General features: G+C 35.7%; 1 protein-coding gene and 1 long non-coding RNA gene across 3 annotated transcripts; both read left to right on the top strand.

Moving 5' to 3' along the window:
- LOC107615940 (ripening-related protein grip22-like) lies at positions 5,350-5,802 on the top strand. Its single transcript, XM_016317951.1, has one exon. The coding sequence runs from the start codon at positions 5,350-5,352 to the stop codon at positions 5,800-5,802; it is 453 nt and encodes a 150-aa protein (XP_016173437.1).
- On the top strand, positions 10,364-13,700 carry LOC107615939. 2 transcript variants are annotated; one of them, XR_002354854.1, is made up of 6 exons: positions 10,365-10,823; positions 11,717-11,815; positions 12,033-12,080; positions 12,387-12,902; positions 13,251-13,335; positions 13,413-13,700. It is a non-coding gene; the product is annotated as an uncharacterized LOC107615939 (long non-coding RNA). The 2 variants fall into 2 exon arrangements; XR_002354853.1 differs by having other exon boundaries at positions 10,364-10,823; positions 12,387-13,335.

Genomic DNA, 14,153 nt, shown 5'->3' with positions numbered 1-14,153 from the left:
ATTGTTGCAGTTGTTATAGCAGGTTCGGGAGAGACAACCCTTTTTCCTTTTTCCCTGTAAACCTGAAGCTTGGGTGGTCTTCCTCTCACCTTAACCTGCATGACATCTGAAGTAAATACATGAATAGAAAACCACAGATTCAGGTATATGAAAATGAAAAAAAAAAGTAATTAATCAAACCACTACAACTTCAGTGGGTGGTGACGGTTGTGTTCTTTGGGTTGCTGGGATTCCTTCCGGTTGGTTTAGGACTATCTGTGAGGCTGCATTCGATCTTAATGGTGGTGGAGAAATAGACACTGGAACAGGGTTAATTGGGGCAACATGAGCAGCATCATTTGGGAGTTCATTGGTGCATCTGTGTTAGGATCAACAACTGCAAGTTGCAGTTGCATTAACCTTACTTCTTCTTCAGCATCAGCTTGTTTCTTCAGTTTGCATGTTCTCTTGTTGTGTCCAACCTCACCACAAAACATGCATCGGATGGGATTATATTTTCTCTTCATCCTTGTCTTGGAACCAGAGCCTCCTTCATCTTTGTCTTTTCTTCTGTTCTTTGTGAGTCTACCTGGTTTGGGCTTAATTGGAGGTGGGATTGGGGGCAAGTCTACCTATTTTTTCCCATAAGTCTTGGCCCTTGATTTGGTTAACATGGAAAGCATATGTCTTTCGGTATGATTCCATGGTTAACTACTCATGGCAGTAATCCTCAGCCCTCTTATCATTCTTAGCTTGTATACATGATATGGCATGCATACAAGGCATACATGTGCATGCAGTTACATTTCCAGACCAATTTACATTATTAATATAGTACATTTACATAAAGATTGAGAAAATATACCTGTTAGCTTCCAGAATCTACATGTGTAAGTATGCTTTCCTAAGTTAACAACCATTGTGCTTGGCCAGCCTTGAACCTCATATAAGTCCTCATTCTGATCACTACTCCATTGTGGGGACCAATGCTGAGAAAGCTTTGTTGTTGCCTCAAGCCTGCTTTGTTGCACTGGAGGCAGAATTCCCTGGTAGTTTGCTAGTTTCTGCCTATTGTCAACCATGGTCTTCATTATGATCCTCCTGACTTCCTCTGCCAATGTGAGGATAGGCTTCGCCCTATCATGCTTTTTCCTTGCATTAAACGACTCACAAGCATTGTTACAAATAGTGTGCATTTTTGGCCCATCACGAAAATGAGCTTTAGTCCATGCCTCCTTCGGCCACTTATCCAGATAAGCCCATGCCCTTTCGTTTATCACCTTGACTCTCTTTATGTTTCTATCAAATTCACTCACAGTCCTTGATCTAGCACATTCCCACACCAACTTCTTTAGTTGTATACTCCCCCACTGCTTCGAAAAATTCCTCCAGAGATGCCACACGAAAAATTGATGGTGAACTATTGGCATCACTTCCTGCATGGCTGGGATTAATCCCTGGAAAAGCAGTTTACAGCGAAAAGATATTGTATTAAAACAGTCCTCAAAAGACATTTCATTAAATCAAATATGTCCTTTAAAATCATTTCGTGGATCAAATTAGTCCTTACCTTCTGCATAACTGAAATAAAGGCCCATCCATTTTCCTTGTAATCACCAAGGTTGTTGTGTAGCAGTTCATGAAATCATTGCCAATTGTCTCTGTTTTCAACATCCACAATTGTAGAAGCAATCACGAACACGTGATTGTTGGCATCTTGGCCACAAGCAGTCTGCAGCTATCCTCCATACAAGGTCTTCAGAAAGGCTCCGTCCAGGCCAATCAACGGTTGACACCAGCCTTGAAGCCTTTCTTACACGCATCGAGACATACATAAAACCTTTGAAACTGTGGAGGACTTTCAGGCATGGGAATGACACCAACTTGGACTGTTGAACCTGGATTAGTGGTCCACAGTTGGTTAGCATAATCCCAGATAAGTGCATATTGTGCAACTTCATCTCCTTCCACTACTTTTCTTGCTGACTTTAAGGCCCCTAGTAATGCAGGACCTGTTTAGCTTAATGTTGCACTTCCTCACAAACCAGTCATAAACCTCTCTATGCTTCATTGTTGGGTGCTTCCTAAGCTTAGGAACCAGCTTAACCAAAGTCCACTCATGTGTTGCAGCCCTGTTCTTTCTCTTCCTAGTACATGTGTGTTCATCAACTAATGTCTTAATCTGTCAAATCCCATTTTGCTTGTTACATGCACAATACACAACCCAAGGACATCCCTCTGTTTTGCATACAGCCCTGACTCTAATGTTGTCATTTTTAGTAAAAATGATATTCCTACCCCATTGTATGGTGTAATCCCTAGTTGCATTCATAAAGTGGTGCTTCGACTTAAAAATCATGCTTACCTCAAGCTTGAGGTTTCCGAACTTTGCCTTTTCATTGTATGGTGGATACACAGTAGTTTCCTCTTCATAGCATAGTTGTAAAAACCGAACTGGACCGGCCGGTTCGACCAAAAAACCGGTGAACCAAACTTTAGTCCGGTTCGGTTTACTCCCTGGACCGTTTAAGGAAGAAAACCAGTATCAACCGGTAAAAACCGAATTAAACCGGTCAAAACCGACGAGAATCGGTGCAAACCGGTCTAACCGAACCAGTCTGCTTGAAATATTTTTTAAAATGTCTTCACCAGGTTTTGAACCAAGAACCTTATAGTAAAAGCAACGTCCACTTGCCACTCTGCCATTGCACTTCTAAGTACTATATTTGATAAATACTAATTATATAGTATACATAAATATCTAATTTAATTTAATTTTTGATTTTTCTATTTTTCAAATTAATTATATTTTAATTATATACCATTATTAATATAAATATAAATTTCACTAAAAATTTATTAATTTACTTGATCTATTTTATTGCTAGTATTGTGATTAAGGTTATTTGTTTTGATATTAGTGTTAAAATCTACTGATATTATAGTTAGATGATAGGCTTTGTGAATTAATTATTTTTTTTATTGTATCAAATTAAGATACTATTGTAGTATTACTGATAAATTTTATGGTTTTTTTTATATTAGTTATTTTTAGAAGTTGAGACTTGATTCTTCATAAAATGTTAGTGAAAATATGTATTTCAAATTTTAATTTTAAGTTTTTAACTATTTTATATTTTATATTTACGTGAGACCGGTTTTATCGGTTCAACCAGTGATTTATTGGTTGAACCAATAAACCAATGAACCAGTAGCTTGACTAGTTTGATCACCGGTTCGGTTCTGATAACTATGCTTCCGAGTGCTAGGAGTCACAGTCAAATTCACCTTTAATTTTGGTTTCCTCTTCTGAGTATGTCAATCCAAGTAAAATAAAGTTCAATATTCCAATCAACATGTGTGATATAAAATAACATGAGTAACATAAGAAAGACCAATCATGAATTACCAAAATCAGATGGCTCATCTTCTTCAATATCTTCATAGCTCGAGTCATCGGTGTCAATAACCTTTTCAGTCCCTCTAGAAGAAGCTGGTCTGTGCTTCTCTCTGCAATCAGTTTTCCTTGGCCCTCTACTGTTGAAGTCATCACTGCCACTGTCAGTGTCACTGAGATCTCCCAAGACTTTAGTGGGTTTATACAGACTGTCCTTAGTACTCTCATATGAGTCATGAGAGTCACTATCATCCTGAATTGGGGGTGGCTTAACAGCTCGACCAGACCTTGTGAATTGCAGAGGATCTTTGTTCTTATTTTGAGCATGTGACTTCTTTGGAGGTTGATGGCCACTTCTTGGTTTAACAGTAGGTTTCAAAGGATCAGTGCAAGGTTTTACAGGTTGGGAAAAACTTTTTGGTTGGAACTTGGGCTGGGATTTGGGCTTTTATATGGGATGAGAATTGCACTTTTTGGTGGGCTGAGAATTGGGCTTCTCAATGGGCTTCTGTGTGGGCTGGGAGGACCTTTTATTGGGCTGCAGATGATCCATTTTCTTGGGATAAGAATTGGGTCCAGTAGATGTGGGACTAGCTTTGGCTATATTTTTGGAAGGGGAGTGGAGAAGGTTAGTCTTCAATGGTTGTGAGTGGCTCTTTATGGGCTGGGATGCATTTTGCTAGCTTGCATTGTAGGCTGTGTCCTGGGCAGCTTCAATAAAGAGGCATTCTTTGGTAGAATCACTTCATCATGCTCACTCATGCATTCCACCACGTGTGGCTCTGAAACTCCATATTCAAATAATATGTTCATAACGTTGTGATTCCTTCTATAAGTCTTACACATTTTAAGCAGATCTTTATCAGTCTCTAACTTTCTCAACCCACCCTCAAGCGATAGCCAAGGAACTTTCCACCAACATACGTCCCCCCAGCATATCCCAGTTCTTTATAGTATCCTTAAAAAAAAATATCAAGAGTATCCTCATCAACCCCCATAAAGACTTCTGTATTATCTGGTTCATATATTCTACTTCCTTTCTCATCATTTTTAAAATTTTCACAATGATGAAATATGAATGTTATCGGAGGACCGTCCATCTACATAATAGCAAACAACAATATTAAGAAAAAAATCAATGTAGTAAGCCATCTAAGACTATCAATGCCTCTAAACACTATAAAAAATTAACAGAGAACATGCATAACACTAACTCATCACCAACACAACAACTAAATAGGTAACCATTACTTCATTAACACAAACAACTTGTATTATTTTTTGAAGCCATAAAAACAGAGTCTTGCCATTGTTACCCATATAACCGATCATAAACCAAACCCTGGGATGAAACCCTAAACCATATGCACTAACAGATTCTTCACCATGACTCAATCATATAATGGGAAAACTAAGGGTTACCAATTTTTTTTACAAGATACAAAAACTTTACCTCTCACGTCAAACATAGAAACCATATTGTGTCGTTGCCTTCGAGATTCCCACCAAGCTCCAGAACTGACGCACGAACAACGCTCCATAATTATTCTAATGGTTGCGGATGATGGCGTGGTCTTCTTCATCTTCGTGATGGTAGCTTATGGGTCAAAGAAACAGAAAGTCACGGTGAGAGTAAAAAAGAAGAAATAAGGACTTGTTCAGGAGACAAAGTGTAAAACGTTACACTCTCTACTCTCAAAACGGTGGCGTTTCACAACTTCCATACTATTAAAGTGCAAAACAACGTCATTTGGTAGGATGAGTTGCCGGCTCAGGTTCCAGGTCAGTAGATTTTTAACGGCAGCGTCACGAGGTTAACGGAAGGACGAACGTGTTTTAAAAATATTCATTCAGGGACTAATTTGATTAAAAAAATAATTCGGGGACGAAAATGGAGAACACGTGATCTTTCAGGGACGATTTTGAGTATTAACCCTATATATAACACACATACACAAGCTAGGTTGATGAACATGACAAACCTTGTGCTTATCATGGTTCACTTTTGCTTTCTCAATGCCATAACCATTCTTTCCTATGTCACAAACACATCTTTGCAATCTAACGGTCCTTACTCCCCTCCATATAATCCCTCTGGAACTAAAGCCATCCTCACTTGGAACTACTTTGGTCCTAAGGGTGAATCGGGAAAATCCAAATGCGACATACAGTTTCATCCCTTACCAGAAAGAGTGGTGGCCTTGTCCACCGGATGGTACAACAACAGACAGAAGTGTGGGAAAATGATCAAAATCACGGCTCAGAACGAAAGAACTGCAACGGCAAAGGTGGTTGACGAGTGTGACTCCGTGAATGGCCAGCCACCATGCAAGGATAACATTGTTGATGTGTCTAAAACTATTTGGTATGACTTGGGACTCAATACTGCTGATGGTGAAGTCCCGGTAACTTGGGCCATGGTCTAATATTATTAGTGTTACTTATGTATTTTGTTTGACATGATTAGGTATTTATATTTTTTGTCCATCTCCCGTCATAATAAATAAATAATCAAGAGGACAAAATAAACTAAAAATGTCAAAAGAATATCAAATTAGGTAGTAATTCACATGCAATTATCTTCATTTAAAGTTGTTAGTTGAGAATCGTTAGACGATTTAATATGTTTGAATAAATTGTATTTTAATGATTTTTACTATCTAGCACTTTACATGAAAATAATTGTATGTATTTGAATTACCATCAAATTGTAGTGATAAGTGATAAATAGAATAACAATCCCGCTCGGTAACCAACTAGGGTATCAGCAACCTTAGCCAATTTTTTAAATTTCAAAAAATGCGTGTTATCCTCCTCTCGAAAAGAAACATCCCAAAACATAGGAAAAAACATCCAGTATCCCACATAAGAAAACCATCTACTTACTCAAATAAAAACATCTGATACCCTGTAAAAGAAACATATAAAAAACATCTGATACCCTATAAAAGAAACATATATTTAATCCAAAAGAAACATCCAAAAAAATAGTTATTAAAGAAAAAAGCAACACACCCCTGAAGAGAAACATCTTGAAACCTAAGAAAGAAACATCTAGTAACCCACATAAAAAAAACCACGGCAAGAAACATCTGAAATCATCTAAAAAAAATATCCATTTGATCAGAAAGAAGCATAAAAAAAATAGTTGAAAAAATTAAAAAAATAAAACAGGAATGCACAGGGCATGACGGCGGTAGGTTGGACGGCGGATGCTATGGTAGTAGTGGCGCTGTGAATCGGCAGGGATGCACGACGTGAGAAGGGACCCACGATGGTCGGCGCGATGCGAGGTAGGGAGCCGCAGTACGTCGGGATGGAGGGAGCTGCGGCGTTCGACGCGGATGCACGACGCAATAAGGGAACCGTGGTAGTCAGAGGCACTGCGCATCGCGAGTGGAGAACTGCGGTGGCTGGAGGTGATGCACGTCACGACGAAGGGAGGGTGGTGGTTGACAGCTCTATGAATCGCGATGGATGGTGCTGTGGTAGGAAAGAAAGACAGAAATGACACAAGTGGAAGTGGGGGAAGAAAGAGCGATGTCAAATGTTTGGTTGTTTTTTTTCAAGAGTAAAGTATCATTTTTATCCCCAACGTTTGGGGTAAGTCTCAAAGTTGTCCCTAACGTTTCAATCGTCATATTTAAGTCCCTAACATTTCAAAATTGGCTCAATGTTGTCCTGCCGTTAGGGATCCGTTAACAGAATTGATGGCGGGACAAAATTGAGACGATTTTGAAATGTTAGGGACTTAAATAGAATGAAAACGTTGGGGACAAAAATGATACAAAGAAATAAATTTTAATTTTATCCTTCAATAATATCAATTTTTTACTGTACATAATGTTCAATTATTTTTTAATCACATCTAAGTAAATTACACTTAATCACATTACTTTCATTCTAAATAATTTTTTTATATTTTTATATTAACTTATAACTTTAAGTGTAAAATTATAAAAAATAAATTTATTTAGAATGAAAGTAATGTGATTAAGTGTAATATACTTATATGTGATTAAAAAATAATTGAATACTATGTACAGTAAAAAATTGATATTATTAAAGGATAAAACTAAACCTTAATTTTATCTATCTTTTTTGTCCCCAACATTTTCGTCTGATTTAAGTCCCTAATGTTTCAAAATCGTCTCAATTTTGTCCCGCCGTTAATTCTATTAACGGATCCCTAACGGCAGGACAACATTGAGTCAATTTTGAAACATTAGGGACTTAAATAAGACGATAAAATGTTAGGGACAATTTTGGGACTTACCCCAAATGTTGGGGACAAAAATGATACTTTACTCTTTTTTCAATTTTAGGGTTATGTGTAGGATTGTCACTACAAAAAGCTCGTCGAATTTAACAAAAACATTTGCCGGTAATATGTTTACCGTCAGAATAAATCAGACGGTATAAACCTCGTCGATAATTATTTACCGGCGAATTTTTACGTACGTCAATAATTACGTCAGAAAATTTCTACTGATAATTAATAACTACCGGTGGATTTAACCGATAGTAAACTTAAACTTTTAATTTTTTAAAAAGTTGGTTTAAAAACTTAATATATAATTTTAAATATTTAAATTCAATAATTTCTAAACTAATAAGTAAGAAAATACAACACGAATTAATTCAGAAAATAATTAACTCAGATACTAGTAAACTTAGAAAATTAACAATACTAAACAATAATTTAATAATTAACTTAGAAAATAAACAAGTTAAGATTAACATAGAGAATTAATAACAATCAATTAATTTACTCAGAAAATAATTAACTCAAACAACAATAAACTCAAAAAAAATTAACAACAATCAACAATAAGACAACAATTAACAACAAATTAAATTAACTCAGAGAATTAACCTAAAGCTGCTACCACTGCTCTAGTACACAAATCAGCCATCAACGAACATCAGCTTCCATTGCTAAGTCGACATGGATGTTAATTCTAAATAGAGCCAGATTAAAACTAAATAAATAATTATATAAGTCTCATCAACATCTTATCAAAACACAATTCTTTCCACTAATGTTCTCGCACTCAAACTATAGAAACATTACAAAAAAATTACAACAGCGAACTTTAACAGTGACAGATCATAACTAATATTAAGAACCAACGTGATGAGCGAAAAATAAAGCTCACAGATACCGGCAAGTGCACCGGATCGTTCAAGTGATACCACAGTGTGTGGATATTGTTCCCACGAGAATTAAAGGATTGAGCACATAAATATCGAGTTAAACCACTAATTAGATCAAGAAAACCTGGAATTGATGAATGCTGTAACTTGCTAAAAACTTAAAGAAATTGAATGTTGAATTGCTTGAAGGCAGTGAACGTGTAATTGATTAAAAGAGAATATATGATGGAGAAGTCAAGCGTTTCAGAGATGTTTAAGTTCTTAGAAAAATCAAACTTTGTTTTCCCTATTCTATAGCAAGAAAAGATCTTTTCACGATGAATCTTAATTAACCGATTTCCAATGTATTGGCTCCTCGATTTCTCTTTAACTAACCAACCGCCAATGTCTTGGTCAATCAATTAATTGAAAAGTTAAGTTCAAAACCGATTCAGTTCCTCTTAAGATTCAAAAGTAATCCTTAGGTCAGATTATATGTCACGTATCCAAGCTAGTCCTGTTCGATTAAATCTTATGAGAAAACACAATTTTCAAAAATTATTCTAATCCGAATTATATGCCATGTATTTAAAATAAGGGTAATTGAAAATCATGTATTGTGTCACACACTTAAAAACCACTATGTCTAGTCGATTAAAAAAGTCACGTGAAAGAGTTTTCAAGCATAATTCGGATATTAGTTTTGTTGAAGCAATAAACAAATTCAAAACGGGATTAACACACCTGTCGATGCTACTAATCCTTTAAGGATGAAGGATGAAATACTCAATCATGAAACAGATCAATACAATACTTTAAAATAAAAGAAAACTTAGATTAATAATCCATAGAAAACAAAAATAGAGCTCCTAACCCTTTGACGAAGAGATTAGTGACTCATGGTGAATTGAAAAACAACAATGAAACTGTGCTGAAGAAACGTCATGTCCTCTGTGAATGTAATTCACTTATTTATACCTAGGGCTTTTTTGTAATTCTAATTCTAAAATTAAATCTTATCTTAATCAGAATAATTAAGATAGCTCCTAATTCAAATTCTAAAATAGAATCAAAACAGAATTAAATCAAATTCAAATTTAATTAAAATAGAATCTTTCTTCAAACTTCAAAACGAAAATCAGGTATTTGAGAGTGGACTTTGTGAAATCATAATTGGCGTTGCATGTGGACTCACTAGCATGTAACTGGGCCTAGTGCTTTGGGCTTGGCGTGGCACCCCACCAGCAGCGTGGCACGCCCTCACTAGGATGAGCCTAGGGCGGGGCATGCCCCCTCCTAGGCGTGTAAGGCCTCAACTTTGTGTGCTCCCAGGGATTTGTTTTTCTTCTAGCGTGGCACGCTCTCCTTAGCACATTACACGCCTGGTCTTCTTCTCGAATGGATGTGGCACACCTCCTTACTCATTGCACGTTAGTCCTGGCATCCTTCATAGGGCGTGGCACACCCTACTTAAGGCGTGTAACGCCTCTGCTTCTTCTCCTAGGACGTGGCATGTACTGCTCCCAGCGTGGCACACCTGGCTTGGTTTGGTTCTAGGATGTGGCACGCCTCTGCTCCCGCGTTGCACACCTTGCTCAAGCTCTTCCATAGATCTCACTACAAAAAAATTATGTTTTAGCAACAAACTTTTAGTGGCAATAACATAATAGCCACTAATTTCTTAATTTAAGTTATGTTTTTATGACAATTATATATTTTCCATTATTATTATATATTATAGTGGCCATTATTACTATTGCTAGAAAATTATTATCCTTTTTACTTTTACTTTTAATTTTTTCTAAATTATTATAGTGGCAATTGTAGTTATTGCCGCTAAACTCTTATTCTCAATTTTTTCCTATCTCATCCGTAAGTCAAATAGAAAACACAAAAAGAGAAAGAAAAGAAAATTTCCCTTTCCACCATGCGCCGCTTCCTCCTTCACCTGCGAGCTTCTCCAAACCCTCTCCATCCCTTGTTTCTCTTCACTTTCTTGCTCTCTCTTTTCTTCATCAATGAAAGATTGATTTTTCTACTGGCCTGGGTTAACTCGTGTAACCATTGCCATCACCGACCACCACCACCACCACCGTAACCGTTGACGATAGCCACCGTTCATCATCCTACTCCTTGGACTTCGTTTCCATCCGATCCGCCTCAGATTCGCATCTCTGTCATCGTTTGTTCATCTCAGATCTACGTCGCCAAGGGCTTTCAACCAGAATTGCTGCTCTTATCGCAACACCACACCTCCGTCGCTTGCACCGCCACTGTTCTTGCACGTAGATGCACAAGATCATCGCCGCCGGTAGGTCTTCTCCCTTTATTTTTACGATTTTGGTTTGAATATTCAGAAGCATGTGATTCTCTCTCTGTGTTATTACTTTTGCTCTATTTGCTTGCTTGATCCTAATGAATCTGGTAGATCAAGCTGAAATTGAAGTGTTTAAGTGTTTCAGATCCTAATTTTTTGTTTTCCCTGTCTTCTCCATTCTTGCTTGCCTGTGCCGTTGTTGCTTGCTTGCTCCGTTTATATTTGAATTTTGGTTTAAATGTTTGAAATGCTTTCTGTAGAGTTTCATTAAGATTATGTTTGTATTATTGCTCAGAATATAAAAATGTTTTAGAGTCTATTTGCAGTAGTAATTGTTGGCAAGGAGTGAAATGTTGATGCTGTATTTTCTAATTCTGTAGTTTTTAGAATATCATCACTGCTGGTTTCATTGTCTTTAAATTACTCAACTAACTATCTTGGGAGAAAATATATTCATAGATTCAGATTATGAACTGCATTTTCAATTAGTAGAAGATTATGAACTATATTTTCAATTTTCATGGCTAATTTTGAGACTAAAACCTGTTCAATCAAACATAAGTGAATATAATAGAGAAAACAATGTCATAAGTGAAGAAATTAAGCAAAAATTGTTTCTTCTTTTTGCCGTTAATTTTTGTTTGTGGGAGGGTTTCTTAGGATTGGGGCTTCTTCTTCACACAGCAAATCAGCTTCAACGAATGGGAAAGAGAAGAGAAACAAAAGAACTTGCTTTGAGTTTTGGGTTTGGAAGGGGATTTGAAAAAAATAGCCAAATGATAGTTTGTTTCTTAGTTTGTTACATTATTGGTTTTGAATGAATAGTCTTTTAAAAATGTTGATTACACTATGCATAATATGCTCAAATGTGATTTGAGTTGTTGCAGGTTGGAGTTATGGCTTTTGTCACAAGTTGAGCCCTCAGAGATATTTTTGAAATCTATATCGAATGAAGCCACTAGCGTCGAAGTCATTTACCCTTCAAGGTTGGTGCCGCAGCCTTGTTTTGATGCATACTTGCTTGGTTTTGGAATAATTTAGTAGTTTACTACTCTTAATAGTAGATTCGCCTTCGATAGTTCGATATATATTTATTATGGGGTTGATATGTATGGCAATGTTGAGTTTGATTCCTGTGTCTGAGCCTTTAAAGAGTTGCTTATAAACCTTACCTGATATATGACAATTACAATGTTATTGCAGTCTGAATGCACAATTTGTTCGCCGAAGATTAAGACATATTGCTATGAGGTAATTCTCCCTCTAACACCTGTTTCAAAAAAAAATCAGCAAAAATTGATGGTGTTGGAGCAATAATTTAATATGGAATCTGTTAGTGTAGCTTCCAATTTAATTATGTATTTAAATCTTCATTGCCATATGAACTATTGTCTCATTTACAAGGGAACAATTATCCACCGAAAATACTTATATGCTACAGTTTCATTTATTCTATTTTCCCCTGCACTGATGGTATGTATGTGCTCGGTGGACTTGTGTTTGCTCTTTAATATATCTTGGCTTCAATTCATGACCATTTTTAATTGTACATTGTAGGTTTTACCTTTGCCTAATATCGCATTCTTCTGGGTTTCATTTCGGGCTTATTCTCATTGGAGAGCCCTTCAGGTTTGTACTACTATTAGATTTGCAATGCACTTGCAGTTTATTATTCTCCCTCTATAATAATTTATGGTAATCTGTCTATTTTGAATACAAACACTAGCATGCAATTTCGTGTTATTTCAAATACAAACACTAGTTATTATTCACTTTAGAGTTTAGATTTTAGACTACCATTTTAATTTTTAACCAAGTCTCAAGTCTTTGCTATTACAATTTGGCATGTTTGTTTTGCTTGAAATGACTTAATTCTATGCAAACATGGTGATTATTATGCTAGGGATGTTTATGGTATACTGATTATTATGTTTATTATGCACATTAGGAACACAATCAGGAAAATGTCATGCATCTCTAGCCGCATTTATGATTCCTAAGTAACAAATGAATAAACAAAATTCAGTGTCTTAGCTTCAACCAAGGCATCACCAAAATGTTCAGCAATCTCAGGTCAACAAGAACTTGCCTTTAGGTTTTACTAGTCTCTTCCTTGTGTAGTAAATTATGAAATCCAATAGAATAATACATACAGCACTTGTCAAAATGATCACCACCAATAATCGCCTATTATGTTGTTTTCTGCCACCAACCTATAATTTAGACTGGCATAAATTAATTGAGAGTGAAACTTTTTCTTTTTCGTAACAAGAATCGAGGGACAATTTTGTGTAGCAGGAACTTGAATTAGTACAAAATATAATTTAACTACAAAATAAAGTAAAACTGTTGTATGCCAGATTTCTTAGTAATTTAGACTTACCCTCTCTTTATTTTGTTGATATTTGAACTCATTTATAGTTTGATAGTGTTACAAATTTGAAGATATATTCCAGGAGGTGTATAAAGAGAGATGGAAGCAAAAATTTGAAGAACATTCAATATGGTTTGTTTTCATTTTGATGAACCAAATTTTTTTGATTCATTACACATAGATAATTGACACTTTATAAGTGGCTTCAGGTATGAGCATAGGCTAATTGATGATATGGTGGCATATGCACTCAAAAGTGAAGGTGGATATGTTTGGGCTTGCAAGAATTATGATGGTGACGTCCAAAGTAATTTACTTGCCTAAGGTGTAAAATACATCTGGACCATTCTGATTAGATTCATTCTTGATCCAAACTGTCAAAAGTGGTTGTAGATTCACTAGTTTTAGTTTGGAAAACCATACTGGAGCAATGTATCAATGAACATAGCCAAAATTTCCTGCAATAACACAGATTTGTATGATTTATTACTTTTTAAGATAAATTTGTGTATTAATATTTTAAATTTAATAAAATATTTTATTTTGTAGTAATTAATTCCAATTTATTTATATTATGCACAAAAATTATTTTTGACGAAAATAATTTTAAAATTCTAGAAAAAGATAGTTTATTGTTTCTAAAAAAAGAATATAATATAACTAAAAAAATTAAGATTTTAGTGGCTATATAAATTGTCGGTAAAATGAATTTTAGCGGCAATAGTAATGGCAACTAAAAGTGAATAACATTGTAATCTTAGAATTACTTTTAGTTGCCATATAAATTGCCAAGAAAATGGCCGCTAAAAATTATATACTTTTTGCGGCCATAAAAATGGTCCTTACCGGCAAATGTTATAATTGCCGCTAAAACCTTTTAGCGACAAAGCATAAGACGGCTAATGTCTAATTGCCGGTAAATGTATTAGCAGCTATTTTTATTGCCGCTA

Source organism: Arachis ipaensis, chromosome B09, assembly GCF_000816755.2.
Source record: "Arachis ipaensis cultivar K30076 chromosome B09, Araip1.1, whole genome shotgun sequence".
Taxonomy (NCBI): Eukaryota; Viridiplantae; Streptophyta; class Magnoliopsida; order Fabales; family Fabaceae; genus Arachis; species Arachis ipaensis.
This window is presented reverse-complemented; position numbering and strand designations above follow the sequence as displayed.